At 44.9% G+C, this 20,516-nt stretch overlaps 1 protein-coding gene across 1 annotated transcript in view; it reads left to right on the forward strand.

The window, feature by feature from the left end:
- Positions 1-20,516, forward strand: part of LOC119382298 (protein O-mannosyl-transferase Tmtc3) — a 473,291-nt gene that overhangs the window by 136,104 nt on the left and 316,671 nt on the right. The window contains exon 8 of the mRNA XM_049413068.1: positions 5,587-5,721. Coding sequence (XP_049269025.1) covers positions 5,587-5,721 — 135 coding nt within the window. The remainder of the gene's footprint in view (positions 1-5,586; positions 5,722-20,516) is intronic.

Below are 20,516 nucleotides of genomic sequence, written 5' to 3' on the forward strand. Positions count from 1 at the left end.
AATTAAGCGATAATCATCGATGTTCGGCGAATGATTTTGTGTCCTTCACGTGCATGGTGGGCTAAAAGATAGGAAAATTTGGTTTACCGATCTTCACATGTTTAAATGGGGAGAAAAATAAACGCGCTACCCTTTCTTTTTATTCTACATGCGGTTCAGGCGACCAATATTTACGATTACGAACGTATACGAGTGACCGAAGTTCATATGTGCGCATTTTAAAGGCAAAAGCTCTAGAAAAAAATGTTTGCTAAACGTTTTAAAAAGACTTCTTGTAAGAAACGTTTTTTCAACGTCTTCTAATAAACTTCTTGTGAAAAACGTTTATTCAACGTCGCATAATATACCTAGATGTCTGCATACCGTTTTAGTCGTTTCAAGAAGTTTTTTAGAGGTTTTGTGTTTCGTGGGGAGTTTCCGTGCTGGGCCCCAGCACTTTCAGTTTTGGAAGACGAAGGCACACAGCCACGCACAATGCAGTGCGCAGGAAGATGCACGCGCCAATAATTTGTCAGCGTCAACTCATGCTGATGCGTTTGTCCCGTCTTCTTGCCTCTCATTTTTTTGCACTCTAATTTTATTTTACCTTATTTGACGGAAACTTGTTTTTTCGCAGTTGCAGTATGCATGCATAAGGTTCACATGACATGAACCAACTTCACTTGGGGATAAGTGCCAAAGGAGATAATAGAAAAATTCTGTGCAAGACCTTCTGTTTCGCAATCCTTGCCGCATAGAAGGTCCTGGATGAAAAAAAAATCAGAGTTTCGCCGCAAGGGTGAAGCAGTGAATGTGATAGCAACAAATTGCAATGTTATACAAAGTAAGGCTAACTCGGATTCATGCAATTCTACAATTGATGCGGGGATTTAACTCGCTCAACGCTGTCAAGGCCAGTGTGCAGCAGAGCGATGAAATGCAAAGTGACACAAAGCTAGCTGGGCATGGTTCAGCACTGAAGGAACCTGACCACCTGCATGTCGAGAGCGGAGGGCTGTATGAATTCCCAATGAAAGATGGCGGTCACACCAGGCGGTGCTACCTGCGCCGTAGGTGCTTGCGGCGGCATTTGCCTGCTTTGCGGCATTTGCCTGCTTCACTTGTTTCTAATAATCGCTTATGCCCCGCGCGCGTGCTCTTAAAGGCACTACGTGTTTGTTTCGCTAAGAAGCATGTGTTCAGGTTCATAGCGGTGTTAAGCAAGATGAAAAAAAAAAAGTAAACCAAGAATGCTTTTAAATCAGACCGAACTGGCGTGCCTCCAGGTTTTCATATATACATGTTTCTTAATATCGGTTTGCTTTGACATGTTTAATCTGCAACCGTGTGCAAAAACTGGGCTAGTTGGTTGATTTTCATGGTAAAAGCAGCTCAAAAAGACGGTAACACAAGAAGAACGACACAGGACAGGCGCTGAACTGTTCAGCGCTGGTCCTGTGTCGTTTCTATTATCGTGTTCCTTTTGCACTGCTTTTACCATATTTATAGGCTGCTTCAGTTGAACTAAACCACTTGCTCGGCTGCGTAGCTCAGCTGACTTTAAAGTTTTTTTTTCCTCTTGGTGAAATGTAAACTGCTTACAATCGTTCATAGCGAGTATATTGGCTATAGTGCAGTGCGTTTTTTTTTTCTTTTCTCTCTTAGTCCGCACCCACCTCCCCCCTTCATTTCCTCTGCATTGTAGGGGGTTCTCTTGAGCGCGAAATGTTCAAAGCATTTGCATTTTCCGGCTCCTTTTCCTTGAGAAAATTGAAGTGGAGATCGGAATTCGGCAGCTGGAGGCTCGTTGATACTGAACATTTTATTTTATTATTTTAGCGATAATTCTATCTATACAAGGAGCAATGACTTCTGTTAACTTACAGCTTTAGATGCGTACTAAATACACGCAAGGGAAATGGTAAAACATGTTTATTTATCACACATTTGTCATCCCATACTTATGTCAGGCATTTTGTTATCACATACTTCCCTATCACGTTAAGAGGTCAAATTACTTGACCCTCCTCAACTTCAAGAATTTTTGGCGCTCTCTTTGGACACTCTTGTCTGTTTTTTGTGTTTTTTGTTTTTTTTTTTTGTGAAGTACTTCGGTGCGTTCGGGAACACCGTAGGCACAGCGTCTTCTGACAAACGCGGGGTATCTCAACAACCTCACCATTTATAATGTGCTGGTATGTCCTTTCGATGAAACTCATCGTGAAGTGCCACTCGCAAACGACGCTGTCCCTCGTCAGCTCTTTGTCAGTCTGCTTAATATTTCGAACTCATTGCTCTCGCCTCGAGAGATCCTTCGGAGCTATAAAGATCGAAAGCTTCTCCGAGCACGATCTACCCCCGCCTTTACAGCCAGGGACGAAGCATGTACTTGCGCGATTTGACGCCATAGGTCGCAGAACACGTGGGTAAACAAACGACAACAGCGAAGGCGAGGCATCCGAACAAGGTGACGGCACAGCACAGAGAGAACGAGCGAGCCAAAGCAAGCGCGGCGAGCACATGGCGAGCACCTACTACTACACCAACGCCCCTTGCGGCGGCCAGAACTGTCATTGCGTTCCGCGCATCCCTCTCCCACGGCGGGGATAGGGGATGCAGCGCCCGTCACACTTCCCCCTCTAGCCACCATACCTATACTGTGCTAATACGCTCCCCTTTTCCACTCCTCGCTGTACTATACCATACATGGCTAGGCCATGTATAGTATAGTGTGTGTTTATATGTTCTTACGTGCTGTTTTCTTTGTGCACATTAAACTTGTCTCCTGAATCTGTGAAGCAACGAGCGCAACAATGTTGCGCTTCGTATGTGTGCGTGCTTCTGTGTTCTTGCGTGTCTCTTCTTCGTGCAGTTTAAGCTTGTCTGCTGGACGATACTTGGCCTATTTGAGCTCGGCTTTAACGGCTGCGCTGTGAAATGCTGGTGTAAGGGAATATGGCCGCTCCAGGGAAAGAAGTGGTTTTCGTGCAGCCTGTTGTCTCGATGCGAAGCAGTGAGAGCACAACACGTAACGAGCCATTTGGTGATGTCAGCCCAGATCGCGTGCATGCCAGCGCTTGGGACCGCGCCCCTATGGTCAAAGTTCACCCTTGCTGCTACAGCGCCACATCCGCCCCTCCTTTCCCATGCTCCTTTGCCCAAGGAAAGACAGGCGGGACATACCCTCTCTGCTTCATCGTTCTTCAGAAAGCATAGCGCAAAAAGGGACAAGAAAGAGACCAGGACACACTATCAACTGAGGTTTTATTGCAGAAACAGAGCATATATAAGCACCCTTTGAAGCTGCAAAAAAGAAAAGAAAGAAGGAAAAAGGACACGTGTGTATGCCAAGAATTCATGCTGTTTCACCGATAAAAGGACAGACGGAGTGCTGACACATCTGTTACCTGCCCTAGCTATCTCTGACGCCTCTACGATTTCTCTAGTCGTTTTGTCATAGTGCCAATAGGGAACAACGGTCTGGTTGAGCAGAGGGACGCACTGTGGCATTGCGTCACACTTCTTACAATGGGCGGCAAGGTGTCCGTCAATGGCGGTGTTCCCGATTTTGTTGCTGTGCTCAAGCAGGCGAACGTTGAGGCATCTGCCCGTCTGGCCTACGTAATGCCTCCCACATGAAAGAGGAATTTTGTAAACAACGCCTCTTGTGCAAGAGACGTAAGCGTTTTTGTGTCTGATGGAGCAAACAGGTTTCCGCTTCCTTGTCGGACAGCTCAACTTACACAAACTCAAAAGCTTGTTTGGTGCTGAAAACACGGCCTTTACACCAGAACGCTGCTCGACCTTGTTTAAATTGTGAGACAATTTGTGAAGGTAGGGGATTCCAGCCACCTTTTCTTTGGCTCGATTTTCTTTTGCGGTTGCCTCAAGTTGCGCGCTCTGCTCTTCACTCAGACGTGAGACGGTCTTCCGTTTTCGATGCAGGCCCTCAGAGACTGAGACATTGACATGCCTCGGATAGCCTGCTGCCTCCAAACGTGCCACTTGTTTTTGGAGGCTTTCATCCACCAAGTGAAAGCACGGTTTGCAGAGAGCGTTTGACAAAAAAGAAAGCACGATGTTTCTTTTTATAAGCTTTGAGAGCGCAGACGAGCGCTTCTCCTGGTCTCTTTCTTGTCCCGTATTCTTTTTTGCGCTATGTTTTCTGAAGAGCGATGAACAATAAAACACCCAAACATTCTCCCTTCTGAAGTGCCTCTCTGCTTGATGAGCAATCGACGGTGATGTTCTCGCATGCACCCTCCGTGGTGCAACGGAAATGGCTGGCTCAAATTATCTCTGCTTCAGCCACGTTCGTCGTCCTCCCGCTCACGTGCTTGTATCAGCAGGTAGAAGTTATGATGCGCAGGGCAGTGTTATCGTTTAGACTTTATATGAAATATAACATCGACGCTGACAGCGACACCAAAAACCCATCGAGAGTGTCGATATAGTTGCACAATAAAAAACATATGGTTGATCCCTCCTACATAAGAATCGGTTTAGCATAAAAGTGTACCGTGTCTTCACTGGAGTATAGTTGATTGCTTATTGTACACGGATGTATGAGAGCTAGCACAATGTCTATTGGTGCATGGCAGTTATAGCACTGTTTGACATGGATGCACCCACGTTGACGCCCAGGAACACATCTTCATCCCGACGGCTAGCACCAAAGATCATGATTTAGCCCTCGTGGTAGCTGAAGTAGTTAACGTATCCCTGGAAAGAGCATATGCTGAATCCCGCACAAAGGTGGCATCAACAAGCGCATAACACTGGTACTCGATATGCACTTATTCAGTGCCTCATCATTTAAGGAGAGGAACACCAACGTGTGCGCCTACGCCTGTGCAAATGCACATACCACACAGTGATTCAAGAACGCAAGACGCAGAGTTGGTAGCTTGAGCCGTGAACACGGAAAGGCGTTTCACTTCCGCTGGTGCGCCTCTCGCTGCACTGAAGGCCGAAACTACCAAAGTTCTCACTGTCAGCTGTGCTTGTTATGCAGTCATTATGCAGTACTTTACTTCACCGATCCCAGACCGCCACCCCAGGTCACGAGGAAAAGGTGTAAGAGGTATAAGGTGCATTTGTGAAGCATGAGCGTCGGCAGTGCTATTGTCGCGGACCAATATGTTGTGGTTTCAACTCCCAGGCCATCTTAATAAACGAAACTATTTCTTCTGCTTTTTCTTTGCCATCTGTATTTCACTGATGTATTTCCGTGATGTTAATACATTACTGAAGTCGTGATGGACTCCGACATAAAACACTTTCCTGTTAATATATGCAGCTTATATGCTGCTTTGGTATTGAATGTATGAATGAAGGGCAATTGTTCGAGGGACTCGTTTCTTTGTTAGACACAATTGATGCAACCAACAGGCTCCACATTAATTCCTTTCAATTTAAGTCAATATCACTACACTGCCGCTAAAGAAACAAAAAATAATGTCCCCTATGCTTTCCTTAGCTTAATTGCCTCTTGGCTGCATTAGTTTGGTAATGAGTGCATTTCAGCTTCAGACTCATAACTGGTGCATTTGCCAAGATCAGCGTGCGTCAAGTGTTTTACTTTCATCTCTTTCTCTCTCTGCGTAGGCCAAGGACTTGCTGCCTCGACCAAAACCAGGCGAGCCCTACAAGGCCAGAATTGCACCGAATCATCTTAATGTCTTCCTCAATTTGGCCAATCTCATATCAAGAAATAATTCTCGTCTTGAAGAAGCTGATGGTGTAAGCAGTGTTCTACTTTAACATTTACCATATTTTAAAGTGCCCTTTCCCATTACAGTGGTGTGTTTTGGAGGAATTGTTCTAATTGGGAGTTGTGATAATGCACTTTTCACGAAACCATCAAAAAAGAAAACGTGGGAGGCGAGACACACACGAGCTGAGCAGCAGGAAAAATTCCAAAATTAATCACGGTAAAATGCACACAATTTTATTTTAAAGCTAGTGCTTGAAAAAAAAATAAACGTTCAGTGTTGTCTGGTGCATTTTCTCAAGCCTAATCGGTAGAGGGCATTCTAAATGTGAAGCATTTCTTAGTGTACCAAAGGCTGCATGTTACATGCTTATGCAATTATGCAATGTTACATGTTAGGCTGCATGTTACATGCTTATGCAATTAGAGCAACTGTACTAATAAATCACGCAATGCCACACATATACACATTTTGGAATGAAATATACATAAGACATACTTGTTGGCCTTCATCATGTTCCAATAAAATTTTTTGCTGGGCTAGTTGGTGCATAGTTAAAATATAAGACGGTGGCGCAACACAGGACCAGGACGAATACCAGTACTTTCTTTATTGTGAGGTATGAAAAAGAAAGAAAAAAAAATAAAAATAAAATTAAAACCTCGGCCTGCACCATAATAATATAACAGGCAATGCCAATGAGAAAAGAAAAATGAACAGGGCAGAGCCAAGTTAAATTTTGGAGGGGAAGGAGAATGGGACCCCAACCCAGAGTAGCGGACAAAAAAAAAAAAAAAAAAAAGAAACTACTGTTCATGTTACATTGATTTCTTGCTGCTAACATGTGTCAGAGTTTAATCTTCGGTGCTGAATCTTGAAAGTGGTAGCTCTTCAGTCTTGTCTTCGTGGAATCTTCCTTGTCTTGTTTCCTTGGGGGCAGGCTGTTGATTTTTGCCAGAACGAGAGACGTATACAAGCGCACTTGTATACGTGCGCTTGTATACGTCTCTCGTTCTGGTATTCGTCCTTGTCCTGTGTTGCGCCACCGTCTTATATTTTATTTATATATTTTGATTCATCATGTGGTTCCTGTGACGATATGTGGAACACATTTGTCAAGATGCTTGGCGTGCAATACAACATACAAATCACATCGACTAGAGCATTTTATCATGAGGCTATAAACATGTTTTTGACACAAAACGCATGATGTACATATTCTCAGGACACATTGAATCAGTGCCTCCTCTATCTTTCTGTTCTTTGGCGAAGGAGCGGAGCGCATTAGGAACAGACCGTCGGCGTTAGTGCGGCTTTTAGCCGCCGGGCGCTGCCACCGTAGTAGACAAGCTGTTGCGTCGTCGCTCGCGGAACCGAATGCCGTGGCTGCATTCGAAGCTGCTATATGGTTCAGTTTTCGGCTGTATTCGCGTTGTTTAAAGTATAATGAAAACTTCTAAATGGGAATCATGAAGCACTTGCCGTTCTGGGCAACCAGCCAATTTCGAAGGCATGTGTCTTTCGCGGCTAATTGATCGAGACGCTCGCGCGTTGTCTGCTAGCCGGATACCAGAGAGCGCATGCCAGTGATGCACGGAAAATTGTTTTGTCACCGTTACGTTCGCTTGACTGCGAGTCTGTTTTTGAGTGTCTGAAAGTCGATTTTCGAAAGAAGCATTTGCCAAGAGCTAATACTGAAAGCTCGGGCGCTTAATGTTCCCCGATGCGTGCTAAAGTCTACGGGTGTAGCACACTATACGCAAGCCGGGAGTTCATGCGCTAAGTAGCACGAAATGTCACTAGACTGCTTTTAGGGATATACGTGGTCGCCCGTTCCCTTCGTAAAGCTTTTAAGAACTACATTTGTTGCCACCGGGAGAAAGCAACAGCTGGTGCCAGAAAATGAGGAACTATGCCAAGTGATTCCACTATTTCTGAGCTGAAACCAGTTAAAAAATGGTGGTGTGAAAAACAACAAAAAAAAAACAGCTGCAGATACCGCGTGCTTCCTGTAACACTGACCGATGTGTGTGGACAGACGCTGTCATTCAAGTATGAAGCCGTAGTGCCGACTCTCAACTTGAAGTCTTGAGCCAATGTGATAGGCGTGAAAGATGGCCCGGCTTGTTGTCAGTTGCTTGAGCTCATCTTTGTATTTGTCGACGTATTGTTCTAGCCTCAATATCTGGCTTCTCAGGTATCTTTCTTTCCTCTTCCATTTGGCCTTTTCGGTAGTAACCAAAGTAGAGGCCGAATGGCTGTCGACCTGGACGCTTTTGTAGCATGGAGCAGCCTGCTCAGCCTTGTGGACTCATTTATTGGGACATTGTACGTAATGATTGTTGGTTGTTTCGCCGGTAGCGCATGTGGTGTCCATAGGATCCGATTCTTCAGCTTCGGGACCTAATGTCAGCGTGCATGCACATGGCGGTGATCGCGAGGCAGCGATGCTACTGGTACTACATGCATTCATTGACTGTACGAACGCAACACGGTCACGTTTAGGGATACTTGCCATGCTTGGTTCAGTTGTTACCTTGGGCTGCAAATGTGAAGGGTAGTCTGCAAAGAGTGACGCTACTGCATCCTTTGTAAGCCGCTGCTTCTTATATTCTATGAAATCTTCAGGTCTTAAACGACAGCTGCATATTCTATTGTAGTTTGAAGGTGTATAGGAGACCAGTTACTCACCTTCAAGCCGCCTCTCCTGAACACCAGCGGTAGCTGGAATTTCATGGAACGACAGCCAAACAGTGTATTAAGGTGAAAGCCCTAGATGCCTTACGAAACGTGAAAATTGACCGTCGGCGGCGTCAGCACGAGTGATCCAAAAAATAATTACGTGATGACGTCATCATATGACGTCACAGATAATAAAATTTTGTGACATCATCGTGACGTCACGCAATGTGACGTCGCCATATTACATCTTCGCTTGGTCAAAATGGGCCGATCCCGGAGGCAGTGCATGCCTCCGCTGATGTGCAGAAAGCTTGCACTGCCCCCAATCCTTGAGGCTGTAAGAAAACCACGTTAGACACAGAAATATCTCGGAGGGAGGCAGGGATGGTCAATACATTGACTGGAAGAAAATGAAGAAGATGGCTTTCGCCTCTCAGTCGTCTTAGGTGAATGCATAAGGGACCCTGTGAGATTTTTTTTCTTTATCAATAATGGGAAATAAAAAAAAGACAATCGTGATATCTTTCAGTCACATTTGCAGAATGGAACACAACATTATGACATACTAGGGCATTGGGGCGGTTGCAATGGCCTGAAATAGAAAATAGAACGCGAATACTGTCAAACTCGAATGCAGGTATCGAACCGGCAGCACAGCCTGACAGTCTGTCTGCGGAATATATACAGCGGGGATGGAAAGACACGCGAACATGCCGCATCTGCATTCTTTGCGGTTTCGCATTTATTTTCAAGTGGTTATAGCTTGGATGATTGATGAAAAGACGACGCCATCCATGACACAATGAAAGACCATCTAGCATCTTTTTATTGCCACCACGGTTAGAGCGTGATGAAAACAGCGCGCCACTATGTTCGCGTTTCTTTCCATCCCCCCTGTACCTGTGAAAGCCTGCGAGAAGCACAAATGCAATGAAACTGGGATGCAAACACGAATTCGTTAGCTTCGTAATACGCACGGCCATTCAGAGCCAGCTTCCCGTATTCTACTTGCACAGCGCCACCACGCAGCAGCGGCGAGCGGACGCGGAGCGCACGCTAGATGGCCCGAGGAGAGCGTCCGCCCAGGCACTGAAAAAATAGAGGAGGCGCTGGTGGGACATATCTTTCGTGGCCGCAGTTGCTGCCTTGAAGAAGACGACACCACTTGTCGAAACGGTGGCACCAACGGCATGCCGTGTTGAAAAAAGTTTTCATCACTTCAGGCTTCCATGTTCCCCTAAGCATTTACCCTATGCTTTGCATGCAGTACGAGGAAGATATCAGTGGGACTCCCAGCCACGCTCATGTCTTTCTCGTTGCCCTCAATATATGTTTATGATCTTTATGCATACTAGCAACCACAAAAACAAACTGCAGTAACATATGTGCACAATCTTCCAACCTCTATAAAGTCTGCACTTGAAAACAAGGTGTCGCTGGTCTCGCTGTCACCAAACACCGAAGGTGGCGGACGAGGGACTCGTTTTCTCGGGTTCTAACAGAAAAAAATTGACGTCAAAGAAGAACAAAATATGAGTAAATGCCATGCACCAAACAATTGACCCTTTGCAAAAATGCTACTGTGCTTGCGAGCGCCCCCTGTGTAGTTGAATAGGTAGCAGACGACTCCTGGCCGGCTTGGACATTTCAGTACGCTCAGGCCCTTTTGCGAGTGCTATGCCAGTACACTGTGTCGCGTAGGAGTGTAGGAGTAACGCCCATTTGTTTTTTCCTTTCCAAGAAGTTTCTTGGAAAGGAAAGTTTCTTGGCACAATGTCTATTGATCCTTGCCCATCACAAGACGGGCAATTGGCCATGATAAAGTGCATATGCTGGCGCCATCTAGCAAAAGTGCCTGCAAACACATCCTCCTGCGCCACGAGTCCCATGCGCAGTAAATTTTCTAAATAGCTTCGAATTTTTCCAAGAAATCGGCTAAATAAACATTAAACACTGCATGTTTTTGATTCGTCAAAATGTCCGTGTTTGATTTATATTGCCAATATTATGAACATTGAAGAGCACTAATTTTAGCCGATCGGCAAATAATTGCAAGCAACAGTGACTGTGGTATTTTAATGGTGGTGTTCTTGTGGTTGGCTCTCTTTCGGCCCAACTTTTCCTCTAGAGTCTGTACTGACTCTATGACCGGAGGTGCTTCCATCCTATGCTTCCCGCAGTATGGTCGCATTGCCACTGTGTTTCTTCTTGTGTTTGTTAGCCGTCGTAATGCGCCATGCCACAAATGAAAGCAAAAAGGCTTCTGAGGATGTCCACATGCACTTCGTTTTTTTTCCTGGTGGGAAACTTTGCTGACGGCATCTTGCATTTTGGAACCATTTTGGGAACCCCTCCCCCTATCCCCTTAGCTGGTAATTTCTACTTGCTGAGGATTGTGGAGGGGGGGGGGGGGCATTCGTTTGGGATTTTAGTGTAGGCTAGGCAGTGGCAGTGCTGGGCAGTATCGAAGATACATGTATCTCAGATACTATCTTAGATACTCTTTAGGTATCTTGTATCTGTATCACGATACGTCTCACAAAACGACTATCTGTATCTGTATTTCCAATACATTCAATAATGTGTCGTGTATCTTAAGATAAAAGATACTACTATAGAAACACATCTGGGTTGGGAGAGCGAAGGCTTGGAAGGAAGGACAGGACGACACAGAAGAACAGACGCTCTGTTCTTCTGTGTCGTCCTGTCCTTCCTTCCAAGCCTTCGTTCTCCCAACCCAGATATGTTGAACCAACTAGCCCAACAATTAATTATTTTGAAGCATATAGAAACACCACCGTGCGAAACAACAAACGTTGACCTGAATTCCGGTCCTTAAGCTGGTACTGCTGCCACTAAGTCACCTGAATGAAACTAACGACAGCTGAAATCTTTTATATTTCCACCAGAGTGCTCCAGTGAGCAAAGGCGATGAGGTGTACGCATCCCTATTGGTGGAGCAGAGTCACATGATGGCGCTCGAGCCATTCTCGACAAAAAACAAGCGCACGAACGTCTACGCCCAGCCTACCTTTTGTTTTCCCAATGTTTTCTTTCTTCTTAGTTGTGTGGGTGCCATGACACTTGTTCATAGACCCTGCACTCTGCTGCATACTCGAATGCGTGCGACGTCTTTCCCACAAACTCTCATGCCGCTATACTGTCGTTATCGAAGTTTGTCTTGTTTGCTGCATCGTTGCACAGTCTCAAGAATACAAGAATGGGGCTGCTTTGCGTGTCACGGCTTTCACACATCAGCGATTTGAAAGATCTCGTGGATGTATGCTTGACTTACACACGATGAGATTGGCTTACATGCAAATAAGATTCTAACAACCGTCGCATAATCGGTGCCGATGCTTGATGCAATGGAACAAGCATTTAAGTAACAGAAAATATTTTGACGTACTGTATCTTTGTTCTTTCTGCTGAAATATTCAAGAAGTTCTTTTAATGATAATTTGATTGTTAGCACAAGTGCTCTCTTTGCTCTCCTTCGTTTGCATCCCACCTAGTCCTCTGCATAGTTCTTGCCCCTCCGTTTATTGTATATCTTTTTCTTTTTTTTAAATAATAAACAATGTAAGTGAGCTTTATTTGGGCATAACACATACAGGGTTTTCCCGCGAGGTAAAGCAAGAGGAGGACTTAAACCCCCCGACTAGGCTTTACCTCGCCTTACCTCCTGCTAAAACACGTTCTCTGTTTTATTCCTATTTTTTAACTGTCTGCATCATTGCTACTATTTACATATCTGGATGCCATGTGAGTTTACTTTTATGTCATGGCGATGTTAAGGACAAATGTAAAATAATCTGAGCATGCCTAGAGTACACAGTAACAAAATTTCCGCTTACGACGTAGCAAAATGGTGAAATTGAGTGTGCGTTATGCTATTGGATATTACAAGAAGAAATCTTAAATATAGTAGGAAGGGGATATAAGAAACATAGTAGTACCAGGTACTCTGTTTTCCTCATTCGCATCCCCGTGAGCCGTGTTATGCTATTTTCCATTAGAACTGAGTTTTCTATTGTCTGACCTTAACATGCGAATTGGCGATACATCATGCTCTATTGTCATAGCTGTTAGGGGTGCCGCCTCTATCGTGTGTAAAGAGGGTGTTTCACGTAAATGGAACCAAATATTTACAAAATAGTGGTTAACCTCAACTGTATATCACATGGTTTCAGTCATGTGGCTGTTGTTAAGGTATATTTATATCGCGCTTAATTAATTAATTAACTAAGATGAATTATACAACATTTCTTTATATTCCCTTTAGGGCGTAGTGCATTTCGTTATGTTGTAGGGGGCATCTAATTTTTTTGTAGAAACGTGCATATTAACGAAAGCCCGAGCAATATGACCATGTTACTGCCCTCGTGCCCTACCGTACGGTAGCGCTATGAACCGTGGCGAAATGAGCGGCTGTGCTTTAGGTACATTGGTGTATTTGCGCCGTCGTACGGAGGCTTTTTTAATAACGTTCTTGCAAATAGATGGCATTACGCTAGCTGGTGGTCAAGTGGAGCAGAGACGCCCATCAATTACAAGAGGGTCAAGCAGGAACCACTAAGAGCGCAGCGGTTGAAGAGCTGTCATGTTAAGCAGCCAAACAAACCCCCCTAAGTCGTTTTGGAATGAAACTAATATACCTTGAACAATAAAGACAGAAATCGTGTGATACAGACAGGAATTTTGTTAAAATTAAACAAAGTTGGTCGCACTTAAGAAATTTCCAAGTAAACAATTTTGTACATAGGCCTTTGCTGCTTCATTATATACACCTATAATAGCACATTTGCCAGTGTATCGATACAATTGGCAAGAATACAATGGGAAAAATACAATTGGCAAGTATCGTATCGGATACAATAATTCCAGAAGTATCTTGTATCTGTTTCTCAAATACTTCTTGCCCGAGTATCTTGTATCGTATCGCTATACAATTTCAAAGTATCTTTGCCCAGCCCTGAGTCTAGGGAACATTTCTATGCGATGGTCATTCACTTCCACATTGCAAGATACCAGAAGATTCGCTTTGTAGACTACTACTCATTCTAGCAGCACTCGCAAAGTCTGCGGTTTTAAGCTTTAGTTTATGAACATTTTGAGTATGTTGATACTCGCAAGTTTACTCAAATGGAAAGGAGGAATCATGTTAAGAGAACATATTCTCACATTAGTCTTAGCCCCAACCAATGAATGTTCTGGATTAAGAAAAAAACTGTGGGAAATCGCTTGCTGAGAAGACCGATAAACACAGAATTCAACGTCACTTGAAAAATCGGGATTGTCAAACGTCCAAGAGCTTACAAGAAGAAAATGCATCTTCCTGAGAGCGCTCACAAATCGCCGTATGTGCCAATTTGCCTGAAGTTATATGGAAATAATTTTTGAAAAGCTCTAAGAGCATCCACATGGCAATTGTGTGCTGCGGCCACGCAACCTCTGCATTGAGGTTTCGTCCTGCTATGCTCCATATGGGTTGTGCAGACAGCGTAGCGTAAGAGCTTATGTAACATAGTTCGATCTCAGCAATTGCCTGCCTTTCACGCTATAAATCGGTTTGGGCATACGTCATCATGGTGACCACGTGCTATTTGCACTCACTGTACGTATTCTGTAAACAGGTAGCTCCTGTAAGCAATTCTGTGCTTTCATTTTGTCCAAGATTATTATTTTGACTGTAAACATTTCCCTCGTTTCTTTAGTATCTACAGAAATATGCAGAAGGGCTTTCTTTTGGTGGTTTCATAGAGCGCTGACAGCCATGCCTATGGGGAGCGCGCTGGTGTTATCCTACCTAGCATTCAAGCGAGGCATGTCCAATAGAGAAAGAGGCTCCGTAACTCCCTGTCCCCAATATAACATAGAATGATTCTCTATTGGGTCAAAAGTATTAGTATTTTTTTCTAGGGAGATTATCACTGGAGTGCATCAGCATCTCCCGGCGTTAACATTCTTGGCCCGCTCTGTCAGCGCAGTTGGCACAGTGGCACACTGGTGGGGCTCGCAGATTGCCAAGTGCCTTGCAAAAGCGATCCTCCTGGGATTCTTAATTTTTATCTGGTGTTGTGCACACTCAGCTATGATGTCATCGATGAGCAGAGCGGAGAATGGCATCATCCACAGAAACATGCTTCTTGTATGCGATTCAATTGGCATCAACAGTTGAAACTATGGAAGACCTAAGCACATGCAGCATCCTTGTATAATGAGTGCAACAACTATAGCAAGAAACACAAAGGCAGCTCGAGAATACGTGAAGCATGGCCATCTCCAACAGTAATGGTCCTGATGAGCCCATGCCTCTGGGCAACGGAAACTTATTTCGAAGGCCTAACTTTTGCTAACTCCATGCACTAAAGCCAATGTCAGGGTCATAGCAAGTCATAGATACCACATTTGAATTGCAAATACAGATTTCAACGGAACCAGAAGCACGTCATGGGTGCCACTTGCATAACTTTGTGCAGCCACTAATACTATCGTAATGCCAGGCTAAGCTACATGAAAAGTCAGCGTGGCTGCTCTTCTGCGTGGTTGCACAGGCTAGGTTCCAGTCTCTGATGTATCATACGAGAACAGTTCTACAGTTGTGACGGAATAGCAACGTTTCCAATTCATTGGATCCTACATGAGCTATGCCGAAAATGGCAAAAGCATAGCAGCCGGAAAATTTTGCACCCACGCACCAAACAGCAGGGTTCTGCTTATACCACTCTCTTTTCCTTATAAGAATTGATTACGATTTGTGTAGATGGACTTACCAGTCATTAAAGTAGGTGATATGTGGGGTACGTGGTGTGGTTGCCTGCATTTAATTCTACACTTAAGGCACCCTGAACTAAATTTTATGAGTGACATTTACGTGGCTACATTAAAGCAGTATGTCGTACAAATTAAAGAAACCATTTAAGAGCAATGAATAAGATGCACTTGGATATGCAAGCTCTCTATCTACAAAGAGTTGAAGACAAACAGATTGCTGTCCTCATTGGATCATACTATTATTGGGATTTGGTAACCAGTACAGTCAAGCCTGTGCACAAAAATCTGAAAGCTGTTGAGACGATATTTTGATGCACTCTATGAGGCCAATTGCCTGTTGCAGCCGACGTGATCCAGGGTGCCAATCTTGTAGTCCTTCGACCAACAGTGACAGAGCAGAAGAACTTGAAAGTTTTGACTCCTTTCTGTGATCTGGAAAGTGTTGGAATCAAGGCTGAATACGAAGGAGCCATAGTCAACGATTTGGTGCTTGCAAATTCCGAGAACATCACGAAGAAGACAAGCGGTATGAAGTCGTACTACAGTGGAACAAGGGGTGACCTGGACGAAAATAATGCAGTTGCAACCAAGTGTCGGCACAGTTTGATGAAGAAGCTTAATGAGGACAAGAACGCTTAAAACGGTGCAATGCGTCAGATGTACTTTAATAAAGGATCTGCTGAAAGAATGCTGCCAACAGAAAGGCATCCACTTGGACCGCTGTATTATATGCCACATCGAGCAGTAATCGCGAGGACCGATCCACCACAAAGGTACGCATCGAAAGCCTTGTATGCCTCATCAAACGCGAAAATTGACCGGCGTCCCACGTTGGTGTTGCCCCGTCGGTGGCGTCAACACAAGTGATGCAAAAATTCATCCTCACGTTATGACGTCACCATGACTTCACAGATCGCCCAGATTTGTGACATCACATGACATCACTGTTGAGTCAAAGGTGGGCCGACCGCGAATGTACTGTTTTCAATGCTGGTCTAGTAAGGATCAAGGCAACTACATGATGGCAGGAACAAGAATGAACACAGGGTGTATTGTCACGCTCTTATAGTGGCGAAATGTGTGATAGCAGGGCTATCGTGATAAGGCAGGCAGCGCAGAGAGCGCATGCCTGATACAACCTCTGAGGGGTAAGGAATGAGCATGAAAGTTCAGGTTATTTGATTAAAGGCTGCTTCGTAACGAAGCCGCTGCGGTGGCTCAGTGGTGCGACCCGATCTTCTTGGGACCACTGTCAGCCTGGGAGGAGATTGCCCGTGGTGTGGTGTAGCTGGTACTGGAACACCACCGGCGGACGCCACCTGAGGGTGCGGTGTAGACTGGCGCGGTGTAGTATCAATGGAGCTACTCGATGCAGGTGCCCGCAGTCAGCAGACCTAGTCTCGGAGGGACCACAATCATCATCACTCACGTCTGCTGTCCACGGTTCACGAGTCTGAAAGAAATGCCGCCTGTTACGTCCCGACCATCTTCCGTTTCCACACCGTAGGACCTCGGAGACGTTCTTCCCATCACAATACCTTTCGGAGACCATGTTGAGTCCCTAAGCCGTACGATCGACCCTCTACCCAAGGGTGATAAGGGCTTTCCGCCGTCGCTCTGATGAGGCTTTTTGACTGATGTTGACTGTACGCCGCCAAAGTGTGGTACATTCGACCTGAGACGCTTACCTTGAAGGAGTTCTCCAGGTGATCGGCCGTCCACAAGCGGCGTAGAGCGGTAGGCCAACAAGCCTAGCCAGAAGTCTACGCGCGAATCTTCACTTTTCTTCAGGAGGCGTTTCACGATCTGTACTCCTTTCTCACCCTAGCAAAAATTCCCAATAGAAAACCAATAGCCTATTGGGTTATTGACGCCTATTGGTCTATTGGTTCTATAGGTCTATTGGAACTGTATTTGGCTATTGGTATACTGGTTCTATATCAGCCTATCGGACCTATATTGGTGTATTGGTTCTCTATTAGCCAATTGGAATTATATTCGCCTATTGGTTCTGTATTTACCTGCTGGCATTGTATTAGTTTTGTATTTGCCTACTTCTCAGCCCCATTGGAATTAGTCTTGCACAAGTGTTTTATGGGTGTCTTGTCGTCATGCAGAAGGCCCACAATGTGGCAGCGCCCCTGCATTGATAATAACAGTGGACGAATGAGGCATATGTTCAAATATATTCTCATAACCAAAACTACAAGTGCTTCTTCTGGCCCTTCATGATGTTGGCGATCTTGCGGGCGACTATTTTGCCAAGGCAACTACGTCTTAATTGTGTCAATTTCTTCTGCACTGCCGCATCCGCACTCATGGAAGCGCCTGAAAGATTCTGTAAATAAACAGAGCCATGAAATCAGCAAACAGTAACACATATTTAATTAAAGTTTACCTTTGGAGCAATGTATAGAAAGTAGGTGGCACAGTGAGAAATTATCTAGACCTTCATTCACTGCACATGTTCACAATGTTGCAGGAGCTGAGCTATAGCAAAAAACTGAGTGAAATATTAAACACCCAACTGTGGCTTATTGCGTGAAAGAAAACAGTATATCGGCACAATTTTGCGGCAAAAAAGGAAGGAAAAGAAAGGGGCAAAATTAAAAAAAAATTAAGCAGCACCTTATCCCGTTTACACGCTTGCGTCCTGTGTTCTTTGAGCTGTACCCAAGAATGAACTGCAAACTCGTCCTTAAATTACAGCAAACTCAATAATCACTTACTATCTGTGACGTGCTCTCTTTCACGATGGTGGTGCGACTATCATACCTAGAGCATGCCACTAAATCTCAACTTAAAGATGGCATGAAATAAATAAAGCTAGGGTACATTCACGATGAGGCAATCAGTAATATGTAAGACTGTAGTAAAGGCAGCCTAGATTCCATATCGTTGCAAGCCCAACACAGCAGTCAGGCTGCAATGAGTTGGATATAACACACGTGCTGCATGTTACGTGCTTATGCAATTAAGCCAACAACATTAATAAATCGCACCAGTGTAGTACATATGCTATGCACATTTTGTATAATGAATTATCATGTGGCCTTCAGGGCTTAAAGTCTCCCTTCAGTGGAGGGGGGGGGGGGCCTCAAAGAATGGCGACCAGTATATATATAATCGCTTGCAGCAGTGCAGGCGCTTCCGTTGCGGCATAGAATGAATAGTCACGCAGAGTGCAGGCGTTACACACAACGCTGTACGCCAGATCGTCTCTCGCAGCTACCGTTAGCTCATCTGTTAAAAGCAAAGCAATATATCACCGGCCTTTCACAGCCTGGCTACTTTTAGCTAAAGCACCCTACGTAACTCACACAGTATAAAAAATTCGAATTGCCTAGTCCGCTCTCTTTTGCATAATTTTATTATACATTCAAATGATATGAAGTTTTGCGAAATTGCACACGTGACCTGCACTTGCTACAAGGACGTAAAAAAAATTGTCCTCGCTAAAAAATCTTCCAGAAATCCTCCTGTTCTTGTTTCCATACATGTGGTTTTCGAATTGGAGCACGGACGTCACGCGCAGAGTGCCTACCCAACAGTAACCACGAGTCTGCGTAAGAATCAGGGCGAAATCGCTGCAGCGGTGGGCCATTTGTTGTGATGAATAGCAGCTTTGACAGCCTTTCAACAGAGAGCGATGACCTGGACGGTGTCATTATATTGTTCATGGCGCTGAATCCTCGTTGACAGTCAGCAGCTGAAACAGGGATGCACTTTGTGGCCGTCACGACAGGTTTGAGTAAGCAAGGAACATTCTTGCCACCGTTTTCAACGTACCCCCTCATGCCTTGAACGGCGTCATTCTCGTGCACGCGAAGCTTATTCTCGTGCACGCGAAGCCTTTGTGCCAGACGACGCACTTCGTCCTCGCCGTAAAGGACGTCGAGATCATCGGGCCGTGAAAGCGGATTCAACACCTTTATGTCGTCGATGAGCAGTTTGTAAGCAGCAACATTTTTTTGTACAGTGCCGCTACTGCTTACACGCGAAGACTGGGTTGTAAGAAGCCGCGTCCTCATGTTGTCTGCCAAGCTCTGGTAAAATTGTGTTGGATTAATGATCCTGTTGCATTTGCGGCCTCGGTGCAGTTCCACGCCCTTGAACGTGATCACCTTTTCTGCTTCATTGGCTTCAACTGCATATTTCCCTGGTCGACATTTTCTGGCCTCAAAAACTGCTATTTGCCGTGTGATTAGGTTGTGCGCCTCTGGCAAGGTGATTCCAGTCTTCTGTAAGCTCAAAGAGAGCTCCGAAAGCTCGGCCAAACTGTCACAAAGGAGCGACAGATTTTGTACGAACTCAACCGACAACAACCTCTCTGAGAGTCCCTTGTATTGACTTTGCTCTTTGGTGTCTCGCCTAAGATCTCGGGAACTGCTCAAAAAGTGACGGTACAGGGCGGGGTAGGACGTCATCACTGCATGTACCGTTCGAAAGCTCGAAGCCACCCACCTGGTATCTAAAACTTTTCCAATCCTCAAAAGTGACGTGTTGAGATCTTTTGCACAGCTTTCAAGTTACCGGCGGTTTTTCGGGGAACCGCTATACAAGCAGTCATGGGCGTCCGCAAGGGGGGGGGGGGGGGGCAAGGGGGGGCATCTGCTCCCCCCCCCTGGAATTCGGGATATATATATATATATATATATATATATATATATATATATATATATATATATATATATATATATATATATATATATATATATATATATAGGAAAGAGGAGGGGGTACTTTTACCCTTGTATCGTGGCCAAAGTTTTCCCAAAACTAGAGCGGGTCGTGTGTATCTCTTCTCGTGCGTGTACGGCCCGGCGCCGCGGGCTTACTGCGGTACCATCTGAACTTGGACGCCGTGTGTGTGATGTGTAGAAGCGACAATTCTCTTTTCCCCTTTTCCTTGGTCGCTTGCTCAGGTCGCCTTTTTATCTACCCTACGAAGACAAGACAGGGATAAACCGCCCGCCTCCGGCGGCTCTCTGTCTTTCCTACCGCTGTTCTTTCCCTCCCTCGTTCTGCAGCTGTTGACGAATGCCCCAACAAAGCAATTGTCGCTGTTGCTGCCTTCGTTATTTCTCTCTTTCTTCTTTTCTCCTTTTTTTCTTTTTTTATCTTTTTTTTAATTCTCGTTTGGTACCCAAACTGGGCGGGCGGCCCTGGTGCAGCAGGTTGGGCCATGTCATTTCAATTACATCCTCCGAAGAAGGCTGGACCGCGCGCCAGCCGAAACTGTTACGATAAAATAAATATTTGTTTTGTTTCTTATATTGTAGCACGGAGTTTTTCACAATTTTTATGACGGTAGCCAGAACAGAAGTTCTCTTTATGCATATATATATATATATATATATATAT

Source organism: Rhipicephalus sanguineus, chromosome 2 (genome assembly GCF_013339695.2).
Source record: "Rhipicephalus sanguineus isolate Rsan-2018 chromosome 2, BIME_Rsan_1.4, whole genome shotgun sequence".
Classification (NCBI taxonomy): domain Eukaryota; kingdom Metazoa; phylum Arthropoda; class Arachnida; order Ixodida; family Ixodidae; genus Rhipicephalus; species Rhipicephalus sanguineus.